The 25,578-nt window shown below is 37.1% G+C and overlaps 4 protein-coding genes and 2 long non-coding RNA genes across 12 annotated transcripts; 2 read left to right on the top strand and 4 right to left on the bottom strand.

The window, feature by feature from the left end:
- Positions 1-585: 585 nt before the first annotated feature.
- On the bottom strand, positions 586-3,333 carry LOC146305260 (uncharacterized). Its single transcript, XM_084712889.1, has 5 exons — positions 3,107-3,333; positions 2,293-2,374; positions 1,793-1,837; positions 1,481-1,612; positions 586-1,195 (listed from the first exon to the last, which is right to left on the bottom strand). Exons 1-5 carry the CDS (start codon positions 3,119-3,121, stop codon positions 687-689), a joined length of 783 nt encoding a protein of 260 aa, XP_084569015.1. The 5' UTR covers positions 3,122-3,333; the 3' UTR covers positions 586-686.
- Positions 3,334-3,817: 484 nt separating this feature from the next.
- On the bottom strand, positions 3,818-8,437 carry LOC146305259 (uncharacterized). Of its 2 annotated transcripts, none has more exons than XM_084712896.1 (5): positions 8,276-8,437; positions 7,934-8,070; positions 7,664-7,696; positions 7,284-7,415; positions 3,818-6,125 (listed from the first exon to the last, which is right to left on the bottom strand). In XM_084712896.1, the coding sequence occupies exons 2-5, from the start codon at positions 8,040-8,042 to the stop codon at positions 5,638-5,640; spliced, it is 762 nt and encodes a 253-aa protein (XP_084569022.1). In that variant the 5' UTR covers positions 8,043-8,070; positions 8,276-8,437; the 3' UTR covers positions 3,818-5,637. The 2 variants fall into 2 exon arrangements, with proteins under 2 accessions (XP_084569022.1, XP_084569023.1); XM_084712897.1 differs by having other exon boundaries at positions 7,934-8,051.
- Positions 8,438-8,594: 157 nt separating this feature from the next.
- LOC146305258 (uncharacterized) lies at positions 8,595-12,733 on the bottom strand. The gene is made up of 4 exons (XR_014769137.1): positions 12,637-12,733; positions 11,535-11,590; positions 11,140-11,242; positions 8,595-10,452 (listed from the first exon to the last, which is right to left on the bottom strand). It is a non-coding gene; the product is annotated as an uncharacterized LOC146305258 (long non-coding RNA).
- Positions 12,734-13,480: 747 nt separating this feature from the next.
- On the top strand, positions 13,481-17,443 carry LOC146305257 (low affinity immunoglobulin gamma Fc region receptor III-like). Its single transcript, XM_084713061.1, has 7 exons — positions 13,481-13,649; positions 13,879-13,932; positions 14,525-14,776; positions 15,166-15,411; positions 15,991-16,179; positions 17,041-17,085; positions 17,337-17,443. Exons 1-7 carry the CDS (start codon positions 13,490-13,492, stop codon positions 17,441-17,443), a joined length of 1,053 nt encoding a protein of 350 aa, XP_084569187.1. The 5' UTR covers positions 13,481-13,489.
- A 335-nt stretch (positions 17,444-17,778) lies between these two features.
- LOC146305256 (uncharacterized) lies at positions 17,779-19,101 on the top strand. Its single transcript, XR_014769145.1, has 2 exons — positions 17,779-17,856; positions 18,507-19,101. It is a non-coding gene; the product is annotated as an uncharacterized LOC146305256 (long non-coding RNA).
- Positions 19,102-20,756: 1,655 nt separating this feature from the next.
- LOC146305255 (Fc receptor-like protein 5) lies at positions 20,757-25,431 on the bottom strand. Of its 6 annotated transcripts, none has more exons than XM_084712818.1 (10): positions 25,265-25,431; positions 25,063-25,122; positions 24,555-24,815; positions 23,903-24,145; positions 23,160-23,315; positions 22,914-22,967; positions 22,596-22,661; positions 22,446-22,520; positions 21,490-21,537; positions 20,757-21,271 (listed from the first exon to the last, which is right to left on the bottom strand). In XM_084712818.1, the coding sequence occupies exons 1-10, from the start codon at positions 25,317-25,319 to the stop codon at positions 21,177-21,179; spliced, it is 1,113 nt and encodes a 370-aa protein (XP_084568944.1). In that variant the 5' UTR covers positions 25,320-25,431; the 3' UTR covers positions 20,757-21,176. The 6 variants fall into 6 exon arrangements, with proteins under 6 accessions (XP_084568944.1, XP_084568947.1, XP_084568945.1 ...); XM_084712821.1 differs by having other exon boundaries at positions 22,914-22,937; XM_084712819.1 differs by having other exon boundaries at positions 23,160-23,294.
- Positions 25,432-25,578: the final 147 nt, after the last annotated feature.

The raw sequence follows: 25,578 nt of genomic DNA, 5'->3' as shown, positions 1-25,578 counted from the left end.
TGTGGTCAGGCTTTCTCACACGAGGTTGAAAACATGGTTCAAGACACATTAATTGTAATAATTTTATTATTTTATTTTATTGCAGTGAAGAGCACAGACACATTTACAGTTCTACACTTTGCATGGTTATATAGTAACAAAGCTTTAATTCTGTTGGATCAGATTTTGTCTAGTTACAAAAATGTTTTGTTCTAGCACACACACACAAACACACACACACACACACACACACACACACACACACACACATACACACACACACACACACACACACACACACATACACACACACACACACACACACACACACAGTGGTGTATTCTCACAGAATAAAATAGAAATAAAAGAAATCATATGCAGTATTTAAAAAAACACATCTGCAAAATAAAAACAAAATACAGTCAATCAATAATAAAGACACTAAAATCTGAATACTACCTTGTATATGTAATTCCTTTTTGTATATGTCACATGCAGTCAATTGTTAAATGACATTTTATAATTAAAATTTAAAGCTACTGCACAGAACTTTCATATTTTGTTGATTTCAGAGGATCCTTTGGACAAAACCAGTAGCATCTCCACAGTAATAAACACAAAATATAACTCAAAAATACAATTGTCTAAAGAAACGTCTCATCCTAATTATATCTATCTAATTATAGAACATCAGCTGGACTTTCTGGCTACTCTCTGTGAAGGTGGGCTCTATCATCTTGTCTTTCTGTCTCTTCCACCTGCATGTTAATCAGCTGTACGTGGGTCTCTACTCTCCCCTTCCTGTCTGTCATGGTTGCCATCATAGCGTCTGTTTTCTGCAGCAGTTTCTCCATGTTCAGTTGCTGTTTCTCCAGCTCCTCCTGTCTTTTCTCCAGTTTCCACTGAGCATTTAACAGGCTCTGTTTTTCTCTCAGGTATCCCTCTGTTTTGTCAGTTGCCTTTTCTTTCTCGCTCTTTGCTATTTCCTTCTCCACTGACTGAACCCTCTCCTTGTTCTCCTCCCTCTCTTTCTCGATCTCCTCTAACTGTCGTCTGAATTCTTCTCTTTGGTTCCCCAGTCCGCTCTTCACTTCCTTCAGCGGAGACAAAACCGCTTCCCAGGCGTCCAGTTCTTCTTGTATCTTGATGGACTGTTTCTGGAGACGATCCCTTTTTTCATCCAAATGCTTCCTTTTTTCTGAGCAAATGAGCGAAACTGAGCAAGACACAGACAAAAGGTCATGGCAGAAGCAAATTACATTATACATCTAAACAAAAATAAAGGATTTACTTGCTATTAAAGAAAAAATAGTTCAATGTGTGCCTGTGGTTGTGTTGGTCTTAAAATCAGGTGTGGTCAGGTGCATTTCTATCTTAAGGCATGAAAAAGCGACTGCGCCACTGACCAACAAAAGTCATGATTTTACTGTTATTGAGCAGGTTAATAATGTATGTAAACTCTACAATTAATCCACAGGTCATAAACATTAAAATTACTTACCGATGTTTGATTTGGTACATTTCCATACAATAAAGCCGCCTATGAAAGACACGAGGCCACTGGCTAACCCTCCAACCAAACCAACAAGGACACAGTAAGAGCAACAAGACGGAGCTGTGAACCAATCAGCAGCTGAAATGATGAAACACAGAACAGAAAAAATCAATCATACAATAAATAACATAAATAACATGTACCACATTCACTTTTCCATTCATTTTGATCAGTATTTGTAAATTTAACCTTAGCTTAATTCAATTTTAGCTCCAGCTTCAGATTATTATAATAGTAAGGATTCTTCCTGTGTCTTACTTTGCTCCTCTGTGTTGCCACCAGACTCTGTGGGTCTTGAGGAACCTGAGGAAAAATGAAAGGACACCATGTAAGAAACATTTCTTAAAAGCAGAGTTGTTTAACTTACTCAAGCTTCGTCTTGCATTTTAAAATCAGTGATCCTGAATAACATTTATTTTTTAAATCTAAAATAGTTCATAGTTTTCATTCTATAACTCTGCATGCTGTGTTGAGATGGTGCAAATGTTTTTAACATGTTTTTAATGCACTTCACTTACATTCTTCCATGTAATTAAGCAGAAGTGTAAGTGTGGGTCTATAAGTTTTTTTCTATCTTGTAAGGAGTCATTTACTTAGAAAAACTTGAGAGTCTCTGAGTTTGAAAACACCGGGATGGATGAAACATCCAAATTAATTTGACAAGATATGTGCAGAATATATATATATTTTTTAAAATGACTATAAAATTAGAGAAGTACTCTGTATTCCTTGAAACACAGTGTACAGCTGTGTGTTACCTCCACACCAGACCAGGAGCAATGTACAAAGTAAAAGAAGCCACACAGTCATGGTCAGTCTGCACCTCCTCATCCTGAAGATCTGAAAAACACAGAGAAGTCCACTGTAAATGATGCAAAAAACTCTCTTAAGTGATATTTTTCTAACAATTATATAAAGACGTGTGCAATATCAGTCGCTCATTATATATGCAATAACTCTTCCCTCTGTGCAAAGGTGAAAACTTACCTGTTAATTGTTTATATTGTTCCAATTTTATTTCCTCTTGTTTATATTGTTTTTAAAAATATGAATATTAACGTTTTTCAGCCTCAGTTTTCTTCGGTCTCATTCTGCAGAGAAATGGCCACTGTGCATAATAAATGTATTAATTTATCACATTATTTGATCGTAACATTGATACACCAAGGTTTGAGCTGCATTTTAATGTTGCAGCTACTCGATGTAGAACAGCAGTAATTTATACAAATACTCTATTTTTCAAGCTCATATATCTTTACCCAGTTAGCCCCAGGCTAAGCTAGCTGTTAGCCTAGGGCTAAAAGAATCCTAAAACATTCCACAGTGGGCTAACTGCGACGTTAGCCTATAGGGCTAATGTCTTTGGGAGCAGCTGGTTGAGTCACAGCCTCACTGAGTTTGTTTACGCCGTTTGAGAGATAAAGCAAAGACCAACAGTACGGTGTTTCAAAAAAAATCAATCCAAACGAAGATAATACATATTCTTGTCCAAATGTACAGACAGTTATTAAAAATCATCACTCAAACAAAAAACGTATCAGCAGGAATTGAATTTTCTTGAAGCTCACGTACCTGAATAGAACGCATCAACAAAGCAGCTCACGTCAGGTGAGTTACCTGCCTGTTCAAAGTCCTGCTTATCTTTATTCACCTGCGTGTTCACCTTGTCTGATTAGTGACCTGCAGGAGCAACGAGGTTGAACATTTTAATCACAATATAAAAAGTTGATAAGGATGAATGTCTCGGCTACATGAGTGTCTTTGACTTCCATGTTTCGTCCCTTCATGTAGGACTGTGAATCATTCAAATGAAACTTCAGAAATATTGTTGGCTACTTGAATCAGTTTAGAGAAAACACAGCCGGAAAAGAAAATCAAACAAATCAAACTCTATGTAGAAACTTACTGGGTTAATATTTAATCTGAGGCTGATATCAGACGGATGTGCTTTCACTTTCATCATTTGTTTGTGCAAAAGTACACGTTCAACTTTAGACATCATACAAGCTGGAAGGTAAATGATTACCAGTGATAAAACAAATTAAATTACTATATGATGGTGTTTATGCAGCTACGGGCATTTTTGACTCTCTAAATGGAGTAAAAATTAACCTCTATAAATCTTCATTTTAACCATCACAGGCTGGAATAAACAGCTATGTGTCATTTTGTATATCGTGGGAACATGTTTATTTTTTGATGATGTTCATCAGCATTTGAATATGTAATGTATATGTAATAAGTAATGTTAAAGTAATGACAAACTTTAATTTAATACATTCATATTTTTTTTAATTTCTATAAATTTTTGAGACATTTAAAGTATTTTCATCAAGCTTCGTGCAACATTGTAAATACTGAAATATTTAACATAAATTGAAAGTTTCACTGCTGGGACTTGCAGAAACACACATTGACATATTGAGTGGTGCATGAAGAGGACAGACAGCTACACAATATTTAGATCTCGAAATAAATTTGCTCAATAACAGCACCTTATTCATAGTTTGCAATTAATAATAATAATAATAATAATAATAATAATAATAATAATAATAATAACAATAGAAGCTGTTTGATTTGCTGCTTTAATAGAATAATTTAGGACAGACAACATAATCAAGTCTTCCATATTTCATCTATTTACAGTGGTGCATTTGTTCTGTTTTTCTCTCTCTCTCTCTCTCTCTCTCTCTCTCTCTCTCACACACACACACACACACACACACACACAACTATCATATGTGAATTCTCACAGAGGAATAAAGCTAATCATCTGAATAATATTCCAATATATTTAACAGGACAACTTTCTGCAAAACATGACACACAAAAAAAATACAATCAAACAGTGGAAAAAACACCAACACCTAAATGTTACCTTGTTGACAATGTAATTGTCAGATGCAATCAATTGTTAAATGACTATAAGTAGCATAAAACCCATCAATCAGTATCAAAACATCATAATGAAAAATAGATTATATTAGAAAGGAAACTTTGCCTATTGTTCATTTTTGTATTTCATTTTTTTTTCATAGTATTGTATATTCTATTCTACACATGAATGTATGATTTACTCATTGGTCACCACAGTGACTTTACAAAATCCTTAAAGTTTTTAAAAAGTTTCTTGCCCTCTTGTTTCTGTGCTCTGTGTCCGCGCTCTGCACCTCCTTTCCTTAATGTTCCGCGTTTTGCTGCCTGACGCACTTTTGAGGGACGAGAATTATTAAAAATCACCACTTGAATAAAAGAAAAGAGAGAAATGAAAAAAAACGACACACTTGGCTTCTGTCTGTCTTGAGACTATAATGTTAATTTAAAATGAGCTAAATATAAAAAATGGGACATTTGTTAAGATTTTGAACAAATAACAAAATGTCATCTGCATAGAGTAACACATGATGACGACAATAAGGACAAAATATCCTCGTAACTAAACAACAACATAAATGACCATTACCAGCGACAGGCGTCACATGTCATCAGTCACAGTGTGTCTCATGTTGTAAGTCATGTGATGCAAGTCAACATTGTGAGACAGTTGCAGTTTTTGGTTCAGTTCATACAAGAGTACAAACGTTTGGTTACGTTCAGGAAAAGGCCATAGTTTGGGACAAAATAGACCCTTTTATAGTTTGTAAATGACCAGGCTGCATGTTCAGCCTGACAACAGAAGTATGTTGGACCACGACGGCTTATTAATCTGAAACAGTCAGGATTCTGTCAGAATCCTGTACAACTTGAGTCGACCAGCGGAAAATCGATTCTGACAAACATTTTGGTAACGTCAGTGCTTGAAAACCATCTAATTAGGTCTATTAGCATGTCCTGTACAGACATTTTTCTAATAAGGACACATTAGAAACCATAAAGGTTTTCACAAAGCAAAAAATGAATAAGACAACAGGTGGCTGGGGTGAATTTTTACCAGTGAAAGTAGAACTAAATCAAAACACATTTATTTCTATTCTCAGGAGGATTATTCTCATATTAAAATAATGAAGCAGGAGAAAAGTATTTGGAACATATGAAAGACTGACTGTGTTTCTATCCAATTATAGAACATAACTTCCTGCCTACTGTCTGTAATGATGGGCTTAATATTGTTGACGGTCTGTCTCTTCCACCTGCATGTTAATCAGCTGCATGTGGTTCTCTACTCTCCCCTTCCTGTCTGTCATGGTTGCCATCATAGCGTCTGTTTTCTGCAGCAGTTTCTCCATGTTCAGTTGCTGTTTCTCCAGCTCCTCCTGTCTTTTCTCCAGTTTCCACTGAGCATTTAACAGGCTCTGTTTTTCTCTCAGGTATCCCTCTGTTTTGTCAGTTGCCTTTTCTTTCTCGCTCTTTGCTATTTCCTTCTCCACTGACTGAACCCTCTCCTTGTTCTCCTCCCTCTCTTTCTCGATCTCCTCTAACTGTCGTCTGAATTCTTCTCTTTGGTTCCCCAGTCCACTCTTCACTTCCTTCAGTGGAGACAAAACCGTTTCCCAGGCGACCAGTTCTTCCTGTGTCTTCATGTACTGTCTCTGGAGCTCATCCCGTCTTTCATTCAAATGTGTCCCTTTTGCTGAGAAAATGTGTGATGCTGAGCAAGACACAAACAAAAGGTCATGACAGAAAACATATTAACATTCAAAGAATACCAACTGAAAGATTTACTAGCTCTTACAGAAATGTAGTTGAATGTTTGCTTTTTCTCTAAAAATGAGAAACAGTTTTGGAAAAGAAAACCAGTAGATAAAACATTTCTAAAGACTTCAACAAAAGACTGGAATAGTTGCTGAACGCTCCCAAAACATCTGTTTGGAACATTCAACAGGTGAACAGGTGAGTTGGTAACAGGTGACAGGATCATGACTGAGTATTAAAGGGGCGTCCTGGAAAGCATGGACGGGGTGAGGTTCACCACTTTGTGAAAAACTGCAAACAGTCCAACAGTTTAAGAACAAAGTTTCTCAACACAAAACTGCAGGAATTTATAGATTTCAGCATCTACAATCCATAATATCATTAAAAGATTCAGAGAATTCAGAGAAAACCAACAGTGAATGTCTGTGACCTTTGACCCCTCAGGCAGCACTGCATTAAAAACTGCATTAAAAACCCTCATTGTTGTATAAAGGATACTACATGGACTCAGGAAAACACTTTGGAAAACCGTTGTCAGTAAACACAGTTTGTCTCTGCATCTACAAATGAAAGTTCAGACTCTGAAGGCTCCATTAATGCTGGAAGGTTCATACAGGTTTGCTGCCATCCAGATCTTTTTCAGACAAGTCCCTGCTTATTTCATCAAGATATTGTGGACGTGTTCCAACAGCAAAAGAGTTCGGGTACTAGACTGACCTGTTGTCAGTCCAGACTTGTCTCCCATTGACAATGTGTGGTGCATTATGAAGCACAAAATACGACAACAGAGACCAAACAGGACTGTTGAGCAGCTGAAGTCGTATATCAAGCAAGAATGAAGAAAGAATTTCACTTTAAAACTTCAACAATTAGTGTCTCAGTTCTCAAACACTGACTGAGTGTAAGAAGAAAAACTTTTAAAACTTTTTAAAAAGTAATTACAAAAAGTAATAAAGTTAATCAGTTAATCAATATCTTGTCTTTGTTCTACATTCAGATGAATATAGTTTTACACAACATTCTAACTTTTTTGGAAGTGAAGTTGCTGCATAGAAGTTATTGATATCACCTTAAGAACCACATTTTGTGGAAAAGAAAAACCTTTTTTACTTACCGATTGATGATTTTGTACAATGCCAGACGATAACAGCAACTATGATAAAAAAGAGCCCAGCAACTAAACCACCAGCCAGACCAACAACGATACACTGAGAGCAACAAGACGGAGATGTGAACAAGTTCACCGCTGAAATGATAAAACACACAGAAAAAGAACTTGACAACTATTTTAATAGTATTACTACACACTGTACTGTTTCTATTTTATTATTTGTCATCATTCACAATGTTTTTGTTACTTCATTTTTTTTTAGCACACACACTTTTCATCAGTTCGCATCAGTTCAAATTGTTCAAATTAATGTTCACACAACAGACGTCATATAATCTGATTACAACAGTGGCACAATGTCAAAGATCACTCTCTGTTCTTACCTGACTCCTCTGTGTTGCCACTAGCAGAAGAACCTGAAGAAAACATTCAAACAGTTTGAAAAATCAGAAAATTAATGTGGTGACAAATAAGATATTAAACACGCTGCAGCGGAGCTGCTAAAAATGTGACGTTATATAGGAGAGTTATGTAAAATATGTACAAAAAAACTTATGTCTGCTCACCAACAACAAGCTAAACAAGATATTACTTGTCCTCTGAAGGAAAGTAATTTCTAAGTGATGATTTGGTGTGTAATGTGTGTCAGTCACCTCCACATGAGTCCGTCAGTAGGAGGAGGATCACAGCGAGTTGGAAAACCAAAGCGCTGAAGGAGCTGAGCTGAAGTTCAGCAAAAAATCTACAATTCAGGCGAGACATCCTGGAGTTCTGTGGGAAATATGAAAAACTGGAAAAACACAAACAAAAGGAGTTAAATCTAGAAAGTATCAGATGAGCCAAACACCCTGCAAGACTTGCAGCAGATTTTATCAACTGTTTGAATAATCAGCTTGTTTTTGCTCCACAGTATACAATGATACACTGGTTAAAAAACAAGGCAGTTAATGCAACATTAAAATCGAAAAATGATATATTTACTCAACAAAAGTTACCTGTTGTATCTCTGAGTCAGTTTTCCCTCGAGACGACGAAGCTGCTCGGTCAAAGTCCCTCAATAAAATAAAAATGTGCTGCGCTGCGTTCAGGGTGTGTCAGGATTATATTCACTTCTTAAAGTAATGACATGCAGTCGCTCCTCTCTAACTCACCTGCTGTAGTTTTGGTTAGTTGCCCTGCAAACGTCTGCATCCTGTTAAATGACCCCATGTTGGCGAGTTAATGAATAACTGGACTGAATTTAACTGTTTCATATCAAAAGCTCCTAATCTGTTCACACGTCTCAGGGATGTTGAAAATACAGTTCAAGGCACATTGATTCTGACCACTTTATTTTAATTTCAGTGAAGAAGAGAACACAATGGTTTGATCATTTTAATTTGAATCAGTTTACAGGAAATACAACTGAGAAAGATTATTTGCAGCTACAATCAAACTTTTATTATCTATGATTACAGTACATGAGTTAATATTCAACCTGAGACTGATAGTTTCTTTCACTTTTACCATCTGGTGTGAATAAGTAACTGTTGACCTATAAACACAGTAACAGTTACCTTAGATCACATTTGGTATAAAAAAGTGCTGTCTCATGTGCTGCAGAGCTATTAGAAGAATTAGTGAAAATATATATAATGCTCAGTTACTGAAACAAAAAGAAAAAGCGCCCCCGTGCTTCATTGTGTCATGTTTATTTCAGGAGCCATATTCTCCAGTTTTTTGTTTTTTTGTTTGTTTTGTTTTTCATTCATACCATATTAATAATTTGAGTTTGTCAGTTTAACAGTTCACATCTTGTATTTGGATCTTGCAGCTTGTCATAAATAAGGTATTTCATATTTTGTGGTTGTGGTTTTTATTCTTAATGTGTCAAATACATTTTAATCAACATTTGGTTAAATATAATAATCAGATTAGACTCACTGGCATAAACATAATCAAGTCTTCCATCTATTTCATCTATTTACAGTGGTGCGTTTGTTCTGTTTCTCTCTCTCTCTCACACACACACACACACACACACACACACACACATACACACACACACTCTATCATATGTGAATTCTTACAGAGGAATAAAGCTGATCATCTGAATATTCCAGTATATTTAACAGGACAACTTTCTGCAAAACAATCATGACACAAAAAAATACAATCAAACAAAGGCAAAAACAGTACCATCCAAATATTACCTTGTTGTCAATGTAATGGACAATGAACAAAATAGACTCTTTTATAGTTTGTAAATGACCAAGCTGCATGTTCAGCCTGACAACAGAAGTATGTTGGACCACAACGGATTATTAATCTGAAACAGTCAGGATTCTGTCAGAAGCCTGTACAACTTGAGTCGACCAGCGGAAAATCGATTCTGACAAACATTTTGGTAACGTCAGTGCTTGAAAACCATCTAATTAGGTCTATTAGCATGTCCTGTACAGACATTTTTCTAATAAGGACACATTAGAAACCATAAAGGTTTTCACAAAGCAAAAAATGAATAAGACAACAGGTGGCTGGGGTGAAGTTTTACCAGTGAAAGTAGAACTAAATCAAAACACATTTATTTCTATTCTCAGGAGGATTATTCTCATATTAAAATAATGAAGCAGGAGAAAAGTATTTGGAACATATGAAAGACTGACTGTGTTTCTATCCAGTTATAGAACATAACTTCCTGCCTACTGTCTGTAATGGTGGGCTTAATATTGTTGACGGTCTGTCTCTTCCACCTGCATGTTAATCAGCTGCATGTGGTTCTCTACTCTCCCCTTCCTGTCTGTCATGGTTGCCATCATAGCGTCTGTTTTCTGCAGCAGTTTCTCCATGTTCAGTTGCTGTTTCTCCAGCTCCTCCTGTCTTTTCTCCAGTTTCCACTGAGCATTTAACAGGCTCTGTTTTTCTCTCAGGTATCCCTCTGTTTTGTCAGTTGCCTTTTCTTTCTCGCTCTTTGCTATTTCCTTCTCCACTGACTGAACCCTCTCCTTGTTCTCCTCCCTCTCTTTCTCGATCTCCTCTAACTGTCGTCTGAATTCTTCTCTTTGGTTCCTCAGTCCGCTCTTCACTTCCTTCAGTGGAGACAAAACCGCTTCCCATGCGTCCAGTTCTTCTTGTGTCTTCATGTACTGTCTCTGGAGCTCATCCCGTCTTTTATTCAGATGTGTCCTCCTTGCTGAGTAAATGAATAAATGAATAAATGAATGATGCTGAGCAAGACACAGACAAAAGGTCATGACAGAAAAAATACTAACATTCAAAGAATACCAACTGAAAGATTTACTAGCTCGTTAAATGTATGCTTTTTCTCTAAAAATGAGAAACAGTTTTGGTAAAGAAAACCAGTAGATAATACATGTCTATAGATTCAACATCTCTCATTACACACCCCAATTCCAAAAAAGCTGGAGCACTGTGTGAAACAGACATAAAAATAGAATGCAATGATTTGCAAAACATTTTAAACTTGCATTCTATGAAATACAGTCCAAAGGCAAAATATTAATCTACACATTTCATTGTATTTTTGAAAAGAAGGTCTTCGATCTTGAAATTTAATGTTGTGAGACACTTATGACACCAATCTAAGAAAAAAAGTCATGGCAAGGCAAGAATAAATAAAATAAAACTGCACTCTTACCAAAAAGGCTAAGGATTATAAAAATTCTGACAAAATATGCTTTATTTGTAGAAGTAAACCTGCGGGGTATTACACAAGGAAGCTAAATCTTTTTGGAGATAAAGTTCACTCAAAACAGGTTGGAATATAGCAAAGTTACAAGTACAAGTTACAAGAACATCATAGAGCTTAAAAAAGACACATTCTTTGGGCTTTAGTGAGATGAGAGAGAGGCTTGCTCACATGATTTGTTAGATTTCCATTTCCATACGGCGACTCCTGCACACACACAGGTAACACACCCTACTGCAACACATCGACCTGGATTGGACTGAATATAATTAATCTGAAATCATAAAACACAGAACAACATGATGTTTAGATCCAGTTACACAGTACAGAACCTGATATCCCATCATATTTATACAAAATTTGTTTTATTATTATATTTACTCAATATTTTCTTTAATAACATATTTTGAGTTTCTAAAATTCAAACCTTGTGTTTATCTAAAGAAGAAAAGTAATTTTTTCTTAACAAAAGATCCGTAGACTCTGAGTTAGGCTGAGTTTTCTCAACTGAAATAATTATATCAATAGTTATAATAATTTTCAAAACAAAATCTCCACAAACTTGCCAGAGAATCCATTCCTCTGTCTGCCTCTCTGTGTCCAGCTCTGTCCTCTGTGTCACCTTCACGCAATGACAATGAGTTATAACACATTTCATAAGAACTTCATTCATTTCTTGTGCATTTCTTTCTACTTCGGTCCAAAATGATCAGTTGTCTGGGTGTAAATATATAAAAAAAGACAAAATGCAGAAACTTAATACTGTTGGGTTGTTGTCTTTTTTTTAATTAATTCAGGCTTAATTTATTACGAAAATTCTCAACAATACCATGCAGCGATAACTTTACCTGTGAGGTTACAGGGAAATCTGTGGGTGCAATCTTTGTTAAAATAGAGTCAGAGTTCTGAATGAAAACTGAAATTCATTCCACCAGTGTAACCACTTTACCACAAGTTTGAATTCTTCATACGTTCATTATTTACATGGTTTTTCTCTTAACTATAATGCTACACAATGTGTGTACTACAACTGGTGTGCAATTATCCTGCACAGTTATTCATATATAACTAAAATAACTGTTCATATATCTGTGTAAGTGGAAGGTGCATATAGTGTTTATAGCCTTCAGTGCATAGTTTTGACAAATTTAGTACTTAATATTTTGTATTTCTTCATTCTGTTATTTTTTTTTTCAATTCATCTTTATTTTATAAGTATTTTATTATCACTCACTGCTGTACTTTTGAGCTGACATGTGAATTTCCCTGAACATTTTGTATTTGCTAAAGAGATTTATGACTTTTTATGATCACATGGTTTGGTTTACTACAAAATGTTAATTGCTTCAGTAGCTGTTGCTGTAGTTAAGAACAGAGTTCCCCAACCCTGGTCCTCAGGGACCCACTGTCCTGCATGTTTTAGATGTTTCCCTGCTCCGACACACCTGATTCAAATGATCAGGTTGTTGTCAGGCTTCAGCTTGATGACGAGCTGATCATGTGAATCAGGTGTGTTGGAGCAGAGAAACATCTAAAACATGCAGGGCAGGGAAGCTCTGAGGGTTGGGGAACACTGGTTTAGAGCACAATATTTTTGAGGAAACCTTTAAGAAATCTACTCAACAATAAGTTAAAAGAAGTAAGATCTTAATAAAATGTCCTCCTTACCTTTTGTGAGCGGCAAAACTTCGGCTCAGTCCAAAGCTGCTCGGTCAAAGTCCTTAAATGAAATAGTTTAACCCAGGCAGCCTGTCAGCAGATAAGAGCTGTGCACGTTTTTTTTTCTGTTCCACTGCAGCTTGGACTCATGCACACATGTTAAGATTTTACACAAACAATGTTGTGTGCAAGACTTTTAACTTACAGTTTTAACAGAAAACATGTCTAGCGTTGAATATCACTAATTATGATGTTTTTCTTTCATGGAGTTTTAAAACTCTGCTCTGAAAGACTCGATCCTTTCAAGATCAATAGTTGCATGTTTAAGATGAGTGATATGTGGCCGATGTACAGCAGAGGGCAGAATAGAGCTGCTTTTACATGTTCATATGTGACTGTGTGTGAGAGAGGACAGAGGAGGACGCAGCTTAGTGAGCTACAGCCAAATATAGTTACAGCAAAGAGGCCAGAGAGCTGCAGTCAGTAGTTCCTCTGCTGATAGGATGTATCAAGTATCCCCCTTCCATATAAAATCAAATGAATTTACAATAGAATTATCAAAATCAATGCAACAGAGTCAACGTCTTTTTATTTCAGGCCCAAAACACTACATTCTTCAGTTCCCATCATGCAACTGGACTGTGCTCCATGCTTTACTTTCTCAAATGCTCAAGTCCTTCAAACTAAATTCCCCAAATTTTAGCGCAAGACCATTTCAAATAAGTAATCATGACTAATTAGCTTAATGTTTTTCAGAAATGTCATCCTCTGTCGTTCAGGTTTGCTGGTTTGCACTAAACTGGTTCTGACGGTCGATCTGGTCAATCAAAGTATTTTTATCCTCCAGAGCAACTGAGGCCTGATGACGGTTATGACACTACAAGGCGCTGTGGTCTCTAGCCTGCACAGGAAAAGGAAGTATTACAACATCACCTACATCATATTTAGGTTGTGTTCGGTCAGAAGATCAGACAGTCAGCGGCAAGACACCATGGAGGTCACAGCGCTTCACATCAGACTGTGTGAGTCCGCTTTCATTTTTTACTCTGAAATTAAATCTAATTTACATTTTAAAGCAAATTATGTCATTTTGCAGACTGATTACAGTTTTTAGTGTCGCTGCAGCTCCTAATTAAATATTAGGCTCTTAACATGTTGTCATGTTTGTTTTATGTGCGTATTTTTCAGTATTAATTGTGCACATAAAGACGTCTATGACTGATACACCGTTCTCCTCTTTTGTTTCTCCAGTATTGTTGCTGCTCACTGCTGAAGCTCAGAACAGTAATTATGTTCACAAAGCTGGTAAGTTGAGGTCATGTAATGAGTGTGTGTGTGGGTTTGTGTGTGTGTGTAGGTGCATGCATGTGTGAGAGAGTGACTGAGAGAATCGAGTCAGCTATATTTATACAGCACGTTTCTGATGTCAAGTCTGTGTGCATGATGAAGTTAATCTCACATACTACTGGACCGACCAGCCTCGCTCTTTTTATACACATTTATGACTGTTTACTGAAGGATCGCTGTGATTCAGATATTTTTTAAAAGCTGATAAAACTTTTATTTATGCCTCCATGCCAGTGTTCTGTCAAAATGTGCTACTTATCGAGATGTGCTACTTTTCCTTTGGTTCTGGGGGTTAGGAGGTTCTGCTATATGTCCTATATTCTTGTGAACACAATTTTTCAAGAACACCTTGACGGAATTTCCTCAAACTCTGTGCAAATGACCACTTGAACTCAAAGATGAACTTTGTAAATCTCCACTGGATGTGTCTGGCAATCATATTGGCATTGCAGTAGGTGCTTCACCACCTGTCTGGTGGGGATCTGCACTCTACTGAGTGACCTCTGCTAGTGTTACAGTATGTAAAATTCTTATTTTTCTTCTGTCACAGATGCAGCTTTCCTTCATATTGACCCAAACAGACTGCAGTTCTTTGAATATGAGTCCATCTCACTTCACTGCGCGGCCTTTGACGGCCCGGCTGACTGGAGAGTGATGAGAAATATTCCCTCAAATACTACGCCATGGGAGACATCAGCAGGACGCTTGTTCATTAAACCTGCCTTTATTCCACACAGTGGAGAATACTGGTGTGAAAATGGAGACGGAGAGAGAAGCAACACTGTCAACATCACTGTCACCGGTATGATCAGTCAGAATTATCTCAAATAATACTTTATATCGATAAAATATGTATTTTTTGCTAAATTTCATCATTTTAAATTGATGAACTTTGTGGTCCAGTGCAAAGATGATCAGACCTTTATGCCCAATATATTAATATATATTTAATATTCAGTACTAAATGCTTCACAGCCTGTTTTGGTGCTGATGTTGCTAAATACCTAAGACAGGAAAAGAGTTTTAGGGGATTTGTCACTTTTTCTGCCCAGATTTAATGGTAACGTAGTGACTGAGTGGTGCTTCACAGCCTCCCAAACCCTGATGGTTCAGTTCATGTGAGGTTCACTGACTGATCATGGACTTACTGCATGGTTGATCCCATGAATGGTTTTGTGTCTTGTTCTTCAGCTGGTGACGTGATCCTGGAGAGTCCTGCTGTCCCTCAGATGGAGCAACAAACTGTCACTCTGCAGTGCAGTAAAAGAGCAACATCCTCCAACTGCCCAGCCGATTTCTTTAAAGATGGCCGATTCTATAAGACCGGATATACAGGCAAGGTGTCCATCCTCAGTGTTTCCAAATCTGATGAAGGACTCTACAAGTGCAAAATCTCTGGATCTGGAGAATCGGCAGAGAGCCGGCTAACTGTTGGAGGTGAGACATATGATGGTTACAGTTTATGGAGCAGAATAAGAACATTTACAGATCTGATGTGGGCGCTGTGTTTCCTGCAAAACAGGCGGCAAGAGGGATGTGATGCAGACATTGTTTGGTCTTTACACCAGGCAATAGCGCTGTGCTATTAACTTTTAGCTAAGCAGCTAAAGTGGTCCTCATGTAACACTAGGAAGGAGAGTGGTCCTATTAGCTGACTCTCCCCAGAATGACCAGTGAACCCTGTCAGACTGGGACTCAAACAGCCTCCAAGAAAAATGGCCAGTTTGACAGCAGGAAATAGGCAACCAGGGTGGTTTTCTGCTGGGTTTGGCTCCAAACGTTGACCTCTGTATTTTATTCCCCAGTCAGTCTTGAAGGATGTGTTTGTCCTGGTGACTGGTTGTATTGACTAGGAGGTGTCTGAACTAGTTTCTGTTGCCTGCTAATGGTGGCTAACAGCTAACAGAGTTGACCAGCTGCATAACATCAGAGAGGAAACAGAAAATATGACTGATTGTGAGAAGTTTTGTATTCATGTAAAATAATTTCATATTGTCAAACCATCTTTTCTCCTAGTTTTAGCAGCATATATTACTTCAGTACCTCAAAGTACAACATCTCTAGAGGGAGATGAAGAGACCCCGCCTCAACCTTCCCGCTCTAGCTCCTTTCTGCTCTGCATCCTGCTGACGGTTGTCTTCGCCATGTTGTGTGTGGTTGTGCTACTGCTGGTGTTGGGACTACTTCAGCGTCAAAAACACAAAGGTACAAAAACATACTTGGGAAAAATATAGTTTCTTTCACTTATCTGGGGCTGGGTCACGATGTCAGGAGGCCACCAGATGTCCCTCTGAGATACTCCCAGGGATAATAAGAGATAATTCTATTAGCATGTTCTGAGTTTACCCCTGTCAGTTGGATGTCCCTGAAATCCTCCATGAAAAGACACCTGGGTGGCAGATATCTGAACATACAAGCAGCAGGAGAGAAACTAAACTTCTGTAAACTAAACGTCCTCCCCCTGGCTGTAACAGGAGAGGAATATCAAACCCATATTTGATAAGGGGTAACCCTGGAACATGTTCGACTTACTACAGAGAATTTGTGTGTTCTTGCCCTACTCCAGTGACGGTCCACCTCAACTTGGCATAGCTCAAAGCATTAAAAGTAGCAATTGAAATGCAAATCAGTCCGGCTTGGTCTGAGTCGGCGTGGCCATAAGTGAAAGTGGAGAAGACCCATTAACCTCCTTCACTTTGGGAAGTGACTCACTCCCAACCCAGAGGGAAGAATCCTCCAGACTCGGAGCTGCTCCCTTCTCTGGTCCCTGAACTGTGCACTTACCTCCCCTCAGATGAACCTTGGAATTGTGCCCATGACTATAACAAACATAACTGCTTGACGAGGGACGACCCTGGAATGTGTTTGACTGTATAGAGACTTTACAGCGGCCGGGTGGCTCTCAGCAGTGGCCTTCGTACCACATATGTTCAGATATTGTAGAAAATGAGGATTTTAACAACATTAACAAGGAAATATTGTCATTAAAACGTATCTAAGTTCTTGCAGAAGTTTTTTGAATACCATCCTATTGATTTTTCTTTTCTTTTCCCTTTTTTTGTTCAGTAACACACTTTACCTCTGAGATTCCAACAACAGAATCAGAACAAGGTGAGTATCAAAGTGGTTATAAGAGTATTTCCATTCAATATTAGCGTCATTATAGACATGAATGTAGCCTTTCAGTCTGACTACTGTCCTTTCTGTGCTCCAGTCTTGAATTTCAATGTCAGTGCTGCTCAGGAGTAAATGTCTTAATGCAACGTGCAAATATGACAAATTTTTAACCCTAAATGCATGTTTTTTTTAATACTATTAACAAATGTTTCTGTATGTTTTATTGTTATTTTTCTTTGTTTCAGTGTATGAGTGTATGAACTTTACCACTGCAGCACAGGCAGGTCCACAAATACCCACATATGCCACTGTCCAAAAACCCAAGAAAAACAAAGGTTGGACATTTCTGTAACTTTCTCTTATTTTAACTCTAATATCACACTTTTCTTATTATTTTCTTAGTATTGGGAGAAACTGTTTAGTCAACAGGGAAAGTTTCAGCTTCTTTTTTCACTCACATGAGAAACAATAGAAGATGCATTTAGTTGTTAAGTTGTTAAGTAAGTGTTGTAAAGTTGGGGGTTAGAGAAATATAAAGCTGTCATCAGCAAAATAATGATTAAAAATACATCATAATGTGTTTTATAACTGTGCTGTTGTTTATAACTGTCACTCAATCACCAATAACCATTTTAATCTAGTCTTAATTTTCCAGATGATGATGATGATGACAGTATATACATATATTTTTTTAACATTTCAGACTGTCATGAAACAAATGAAGTGGATCACATGAAGGATGTTCTGTACACTGAAAAGAATGAGGTACTTCAATGACATTACTTTATTTTTACTTAAGATTAATTATCACTGAGTAATAAATGTAAACCACATCAAATATTTGTTTCAGCATGTCTGTTTGTTAAATTAAAATTGAGTACATTATTTAATAATCTGTTCAAGTCGAGGAAAAGTTTTTCTTTCATTGCAGCCACTTGTCATTGACTATTTAAATTATTTCTTAGAGTAGAACAGTGAAACCTTTTATCTGCTTGTTGTTATTCTTTTCTGTTCACGTAACTTAAGATGCTATTTACAAAAGCAGTACTGCTGCAGCTTTTAAATTCACTTCCTGTGGTCAACGACTAATGCTATAAATTTATAATAGATCACTTTCAATTTCTAAAACATTTATCAAAGTGTCTATCAACTGAAGTTACAGATATGTCTTATAATTTTACCTCCTCTGCCTGCCTGCCTGCCTATCTGCTACCTCAATATAAAGTCAAGATGAAATAAAAAATGCCTTTTTTAAACATTTAGATCATATTGTGCACCTACTTAACAATATGACAAAACATATATATCATATATTCATCTTGTATTCATTACATGTTCATATATTTTACAATGCATGCATATTATTTATTGTTTTTATCTTTTCACTATGTTCACCTCTAGTTCTTGTCTTTCAGGTCACTGACAGCACAAACACCAACTGAAGGACGGTGGAGACACTCTGTTGAAGCTCTGTGTTACATCGTGTGCGCAAAAAAGCAGGAAATGTAATCATACTTAGGGCTAGTGGAGTAATTTGTAACTTTTAAAATGACATTTTTCATATGCTTTTCTAAAACATAAGACATTTATAATGAAATATCCTTTCTGGAGTACAAGTAAGATTGACCAAAACTGAGTTATGTCCACAGTCCTGTTAGCCTAAATGTCTCATCCATCTGCAGTATATTAATTTCATGTAGAGAAAGTTGAAATAAAAGAACAAAGACATTTTCTCAGTAGACTGACTGTTGAGAGCATTTTAAAATAGACTGACAGGGTCCCAAGCATCTGAGATGCCCTCATTTACAAACTTAATCTGACCGATGCATCGGCCTATTTTTAAAAGACAGCAGTTGATGTTGGTGTAACGGTGAAACCACACTGTTTTATCTGCTCGGTCTGATGATGCTGCTTACAAGAACTAAGCTGCCGCTGCTTTGAAACAGACTCTGTGGTCAACTTTTGACATAACTGTGACAAATATATAAATGAGCAAGTTGAAAATGAAGATTGTCCATCAAACAAAGAAAAGCACACAGATACACAGAAATAATGAGATCGATTTAGAGTTCAGTTTGTGTCCTGAAGTGTGGGAACATTTAAAGCTCAATGCTGCCCCCCGAAGACCAAACACTGTCAGTGAAAATGAATCCCTCTACCTTCAGGAAGTTCAGTTCAGGTATTTGTCACTCTTATATTGTTTTGTTGGACAACCCCCAATTCTTAAAAAAAATCTAAAAAAAAAAAACAGAATGCAATGATTTGCAAATCTTTTTGGACCTGTATCCAGTTATACTGTTAAAACTGATTAACTTTGCTGTTTTTTGTAAATATACACTTATATTGAATTTTACGTCTGCAACATGGCATTGTGTCGCTGAAATAATCAGGGACGTCTCTGAAAAAGACGTCATCTGGATGGCAGCGTATTCTGCTCCAAACCTGTGTGTACCTTTTACCATTAATGACAGTTACCCATGATGCCATGGGCACTAACACACCCCCATACCATCACAGCTGCTGTCTTTTGAAATTAACGCTGCTAACAATCTGCACTACATGCTTAGTATAATAGTACAGACCATAGTTTACCCAGACAATATTCGGCCTTTGGGGGGCGACATTGAGCGACTTAGTGAGTCCCACTAGGTCATTTCATTAATTACTGTGATCAGTACTCTTTAAAATGTGTTTTTACAAAAGTAATAATGAACATTACTTTATAAATATATATGCATCTGTAGTTTATAGAGTTCTTTGACAGAGCAGGGTAAACAGACAGCAATAAACAACAGAAAACACAAGTCAAGACAAAGTTAAGGTAAAGTTAAAAACACACAAATACAGCAGAGAGATGACAGAATGAAAAATGAGAAAGGAATAATGAAATAAAATATGGAAAAAAAAAAACAGCCATCACAAAGTGCTGCTGTAAAGTCAGTCAAACCAACATGATGCTGAAGATGTAGCATCACGTTAACAGTTGACCACAACAAATATATTTAAAGTCTGTAACAGTTCTTATCTTGTAAACATGTGAACTGCATCTTCAGGTGTGAAACCAAGCAGAGCAGAGACAGAACAAAGTGGTTTAACGCTTGAATGAAAATAGACACTGATGATTTGAGTTAGCTGATCAGCTCAGAAAAAAAGTCTGACAAAGGTGATGGTGAGAACCATGTCTGCTCATTGTTAAAGGGATAGTTCACCCAAAAAGGAGTTTCACAGGAAAACAATGGTGCAGAATCTCCAAAACAACTAAAGTGAATGGTGACCAGTTTTCAAATGGAAAAAAAAAAACTGGACAAAAACATAAAAAGCCTCCATACTGCTCATCAGTACGTGTATGTGAACGTGGCTCCAAGCTAAGGATCTACAGCGATGCCTGATATGATACGTTGGGGCTCCTCAGTCTTTTTCTTTGAATGCAACACCACACGTCATACTCTTAAACATATAGTTTAAAACAGTGGTGTCCAACCCTGGTCCTCAGGGACCCCTGTCCTGCATGTTTTAGATGTTTCCCTGCTCCAACACACCTGATTCAAATGATCAGCTCGTCATCAAGCCTCTGCAGAAGCCTAACAACAAGATCATTTGAGTCAGGTGTGTCGGAGCAGAGAAACATCTAAAACATGCAGGACAGTGGTCCCTGAGGACCAGGGTTGGGCACCACTGGTTCAAAACTTCAGTGGTGGAGAAAACATAAGAAAACATAAAAACAAATTCACAAAAGATCATTTAAAAGCCACCATAGTGAATGAATGTAACAGTGTTGACTGTGGTTGCATGACTTTCTTTATGTACCTAACATACATATGGCTTTACAAACAGTTTTATCAGAGCTTCTCCTCCTCCTCTCTCATTAAGTCGAGTGTCGTTAACTCTCTGTGACCTGCAAAGACACACAGGATATCATCTTCATCTTCCTGCTGCTTCTGTCAGGCTGGATCACATCTTCTTCATCATCATGGACCGTGGACAGGTCTCAGACTCTGCTCTTCCACAGGAGAATCCCACGCTCAGCCCACCGATCCATCACAACCTTTAATTTACAGAGAATTTGTTGCTATTTCTAAACCTCTCTAATCGATTGTGTAATAGCAGTTCTCTTCGGTTGGAGGTGGGTTGGTACTTTCAGAGGGAACTGGTGTTGCAGCAGAGCTGGATACTCCTGGTCCTGTTAGGAAAAATAATATCAGTTGGATGGAAGGATTTTTAATTGGGATTTATTTTTAAATAGTGTTGGAATCTACAATAAAAGCAAGAAAAGAAAGTTTTCTTCTGGGGATTCCCAAAGTCACATGGACTTCCATGAAGTTAATATTATTGAACAGCAAAAACTTTATACAAATAACTAAGATTTCATATTGAATCTAACTCTTTATTGAGACTTACCTGTGCTGAAATGATAGTAATCAGCTGTAGTCCAGGGTTCGTCCTCATCTGATGGAGAAGGACAGTGTGAGTTACTAAAAGGCTGAGACAGACAGTAAAAACATTGAACATTTAGATATTTGGAGCACCTGGGTGAGAGTAGGCACATGGCAGCTATTCAAGTCGGCAGAGTTTGTGGATCTTGAATCTAGTTCTTTTCAGTTTTCAGTCACAATTGTAGGTTTAGGCAACAAAATTCCTTGGTTACGTTTAGGAAAAGATCAAGGATTGTCTCAGACATGCAGGTGTAAATAGCCACACTGGATTGTTTGCTATGGACACCTGGGTGCTTGTCATGCTAAGCTATACACCAGGGTGTAAATAGCCACATTGGCTATTGCACCCTGGGTGCAAGTACCAACATTGGCAATTCTACCCTGCATCCAAATAGCATCTACCTTAAATATTACGGTGGTATACCTGGCTGTGCTATTGACCAGTTATTTTTTCTGTATCAGGAGTATCCCAGGGCTCAATTCTTGGCCCCATTTGGTTTTCTCTTTAATATTTCCTCTAAGATCCATAACTCACACACTTTTTATCATCTATTGTTGCTATGCAGATGACACCCTGCTTAATATAAGTGTTAAACACGTGCAAATGTGTTTGTGTTTGTGGGTTTCTCATGTGGTTTTTGTCTGAGATGCTAAAAAGGAAACTCAAATGATCACAAGTATCTAAAGCTCCTGAAGCAGAAACACACCAAGATATTTTTAAAATGCAAGTGTGATCTTTTAAAAATATTTCACAGATGTCAGCAGACAACCTTTTCTGTTTGTGACTGCACATTAGTTCACAACACCTGCTGCAAATATTAACCTGCATGGTGATGAACTTAAAACTCTTTTGTCAGTTAGCAGCTTGATCTGATTAAAAATGTAACACCATTCTGGATTAATCAGTGTCAAGTTATTTACCTCTTTCTCTCATGCCAACAGAAAATGTGTCTCTCGTGACAACAGAATATGCTGCATGTTCGTCTACGCTGGTCTCTGCACACATAAACACAAAAACCAAAAGTTATGTCACAGGTAACATTCTGGGTTTGTCAGTGTCAAGTTAGTTACCTTTTTCCTTCCAGTGTTTTGTGATGACAGCATATATTGCTGGGTTTGGATCACCGACGCTGGCTTCTGCAGACACAATTAAAAATGTCGCCAGTGTTTTAACGGAAATGAGCTTGGTGCAGATGTACTGGTATTTCCATATTTGTCAGCCAGTAACATGAAATTACCAATCAAAAATTCTAAAAAACGTTTTAACTGCCTGTCAAAGAGCACAAATTGTAAAATGTCCCACTCAGCACATGTTTTGTCACTTTTGGTCCAGAGCCGGTCATGACAACATACCATACCAGTGTACTGACACTTGACTGGTGGTCCTACCTGTTTGTAGAGGAGGTGAAGACACTGAAAAGGATGGAGGAGACGTCGAGGCACCTGTCCAAATTAAGAAAATATCTAAATAAAATGTGTTAACAAGGTGACATCAGGCGTCACCACATCAGCATTAATGCTCTTTGGAAGAAATTCAAAACTTTCTAAACTCTTTTGAATGGATGCAAAACAAAATATTTTCTCAAAGTGAGTAGCCTACTCAAAAGTATTTTCTTTAGTTTATATATTTTGTACCTTTGACGTTCAAATAATGAAGTCCCAACACCAACAGCAGCAGCAGAGACACAAGTAAAACAGTGACAACCAGGCAAAGCAGGAAGAAAACAGGAGGGTAGTGTCGATAAGGAGTCTCTTCTTCGTATGCTGAAACTAAAGTTGTTAAAAATAATTCTGTAACAACACAACATACAGCACAATATTAATACATTAATATGCTGCAGGGATAATGTTTGCCATGTTCACTATCATAGTTTAGCCTATGAACATGCTAACACTTGTTAATAATGCATTGATCAATTTTACCAAATATATTAAAACTTTGAACAGTAAGAACCAGTAACCAGTGTCATCCTTTGAGGATCCATATTAATTTTTATGGCATTTTATTGAAAAGTTGTTGAGATGTTGATGTGACCACAAAGTCTTCATTACTTGTATCTGTAGCTGTTCAATCAACAAACGTATATGTCTCTGTATCTATACTTGGATAGACCAAAAAGTGGGCGTGGTTTATACTGGAAGTCCAATAAATCAGTCAAATGTTTTCATTTTTCATAACTTAATATTCATTGGCAATTCAACAATTTATTCTTAAATATATTTCCACATGCTCTTACTTTTCACCCACTCACTGTTTGGGGTTGTGACTTTGATTTCATAAGTAATTTAATTCATTCAAATCACTTATAAAGCATTTCACCAACACAAACAACTGAATAAAATAGACCATAAACATCGGTCACAGTGTTGTCTCTCACCTCTGACAGCCAGCCAGCTCTCTGCTGATTCTCCATGTCCAGAGATGTTACATTTGTAGAGTCCTTCATCAGACTTTGAAACACTGTGGATGGTCATATTTCCTGTAGAGCTGCTCCAGATGAGGAGGCCATCTTTATAGAAGTGAACAGTGAAGTTGGAGGCTGTTTTGGTTCTACAACGCAGACTGAGAGCTTCTCCCTCCGTCACAGGAAGAGCAGGACTCTCCAGGATCACAGAACCAGCTGATAAACATTATAAATCATATGTAGTCATGTTATTCTCTGCTGAACACATTGTAATTCATTACACCTAATACTTATTGAATAAATCCAGCCCAGTATTTCTAGGAATGGCATTAATTGAGCAGTTCCACATTTCAAAATCAATGTCTAATGGTAACTTTCAGTGCCAGAAGACAAAACAGTGTGTATATGTTGTATAAGTTGTAAAGTGAAAAGTAAAGGCTTGTTTATGCTCTGCCTTAGACAGACAGATTATATATGTATATGTATATATATATATATGTATATATATATGTATATATATATATATATATATATATATATATATATATATATATATATATATATATATATATATATTATATATATTATTCATCTTATTCATATATTGTTCATATTATGAACATACCTGTCACTGTGATGGTGACAGCGTTGCTTTTATTTCCCCCAGCTTCACACCAGTATTCCCCACTGTCCAGCGAAAAAACATGTGTGATATTGCAGGATCCTGTTTTCTCCAGTTCGTTGTTACATATAGTATCAGTCCCCTTGATCTTCCTCATCACTCTCCACTCAGTCAAATCATCAAAAAAGCCCTCACAAATTATAAAGACAGACTCATATTCAAAGAATTGCAGCCTGGACGGAACGATACGAGGAAAAGTTGCATCTGAGAAAGAGAAAGGAGACAGAGGAATTAAATGAGAAATTATTCTAATAAAAAAGCTCATAACAGACAATTTAGTGTCCATTTATGTAAGTGATCAAATACATCATTTTTACCCATAAAAAGTGTTTTTCACGATGAGATATAAAAAAGCCCTCCAAATATTAATAGAATAAAAAAATATATTCTAATAAACATTTTAATAAGCATAAACGTTATACAAAATGTACTGAAATATTCATTGACTTACCAGTTTTGTGAGAGTAGCTGTGCTGAACTTGTGCAGGCAGCAACACCAGTACACTGATCACTGGAGAGACAAGAGATCAGCACTTCAGACCATGATGCACTGCATGTAGATTCATGTTCCTGAGTTCATCTCTTTTAGATGAAAACTCTTGAGGATGTTACAATTCTAGAATGCAATAATCTGAGACAGACTGAATACTCACGCTGTGTGATGCAGAGAGATGTAACCTCCATGTTGACTCGCCGCTGACTGAACATCAGACTGAGTTACAGTAAGATACACTACAATGTAGCTGACAACTTCCTCTTCCTGTGCAGCTTATTTCTGGTGACTGAAGCAACAGCAGTTTCCCCCGCCTTTTTAGGCATGATGTTCAACCCTTGAAAAGAACAGCTGATGCTAATGCTAACTGACTGTCCACCATTTTGGTCCAGACTGAAATACCTCTGCTAATGTTTGGTGGAACTGAAATTTAATTGCATACAGGTATCACCGTTCCCAGAGGATGAACTCTAA

This window comes from Lutjanus erythropterus, chromosome 23 (assembly GCF_056507025.1).
Source record: "Lutjanus erythropterus isolate fLutEry1 chromosome 23, fLutEry1.hap2, whole genome shotgun sequence".
NCBI classification, from domain to species: domain Eukaryota; kingdom Metazoa; phylum Chordata; class Actinopteri; order Lutjaniformes; family Lutjanidae; genus Lutjanus; species Lutjanus erythropterus.
This window is presented reverse-complemented; position numbering and strand designations above follow the sequence as displayed.

Coding starts and splice junctions, on each gene's coding strand:
- LOC146305260 (XM_084712889.1), bottom strand. Junction 1,838..2,292: donor GCTCCTGGTCTGGTGTGGAG/GTAACACACAGC, acceptor ATTTTTCCTCAG/GTTCCTCAAGACCCACAGAG. Junction 1,196..1,480: donor ATGTACCAAATCAAACATCG/GTAAGTAATTTT, acceptor TGTCTTGCTCAG/TTTCGCTCATTTGCTCAGAA.
- LOC146305259 (XM_084712896.1), bottom strand. CDS start 8,042: ATGTCTCGCCTGAATTGTAGATTTTTTGCTGAACTTCAGCTCAGCTCC. Junction 7,697..7,933: donor ACTGACGGACTCATGTGGAG/GTGACTGACACA, acceptor TGTTTTCTTCAG/GTTCTTCTGCTAGTGGCAAC. Junction 6,126..7,283: donor TTGTACAAAATCATCAATCG/GTAAGTAAAAAA, acceptor TGTCTTGCTCAG/CATCACACATTTTCTCAGCA.
- LOC146305257 (XM_084713061.1), top strand. CDS start 13,490: ATGACGGTTATGACACTACAAGGCGCTGTGGTCTCTAGCCTGCACAGG. Junction 16,180..17,040: donor TCAGCGTCAAAAACACAAAG/GTACAAAAACAT, acceptor TTTTTTGTTCAG/TAACACACTTTACCTCTGAG. Junction 17,086..17,336: donor AACAACAGAATCAGAACAAG/GTGAGTATCAAA, acceptor TCTTTGTTTCAG/TGTATGAGTGTATGAACTTT.
- LOC146305255 (XM_084712818.1), bottom strand. CDS start 25,319: ATGTTCAGTCAGCGGCGAGTCAACATGGAGGTTACATCTCTCTGCATC. Junction 23,316..23,902: donor GAGCTGGCTGGCTGTCAGAG/GTGAGAGACAAC, acceptor GTGTTGTTACAG/AATTATTTTTAACAACTTTA. Junction 22,521..22,595: donor AAAACACTGGAAGGAAAAAG/GTAACTAACTTG, acceptor TTATGTGTGCAG/AGACCAGCGTAGACGAACAT.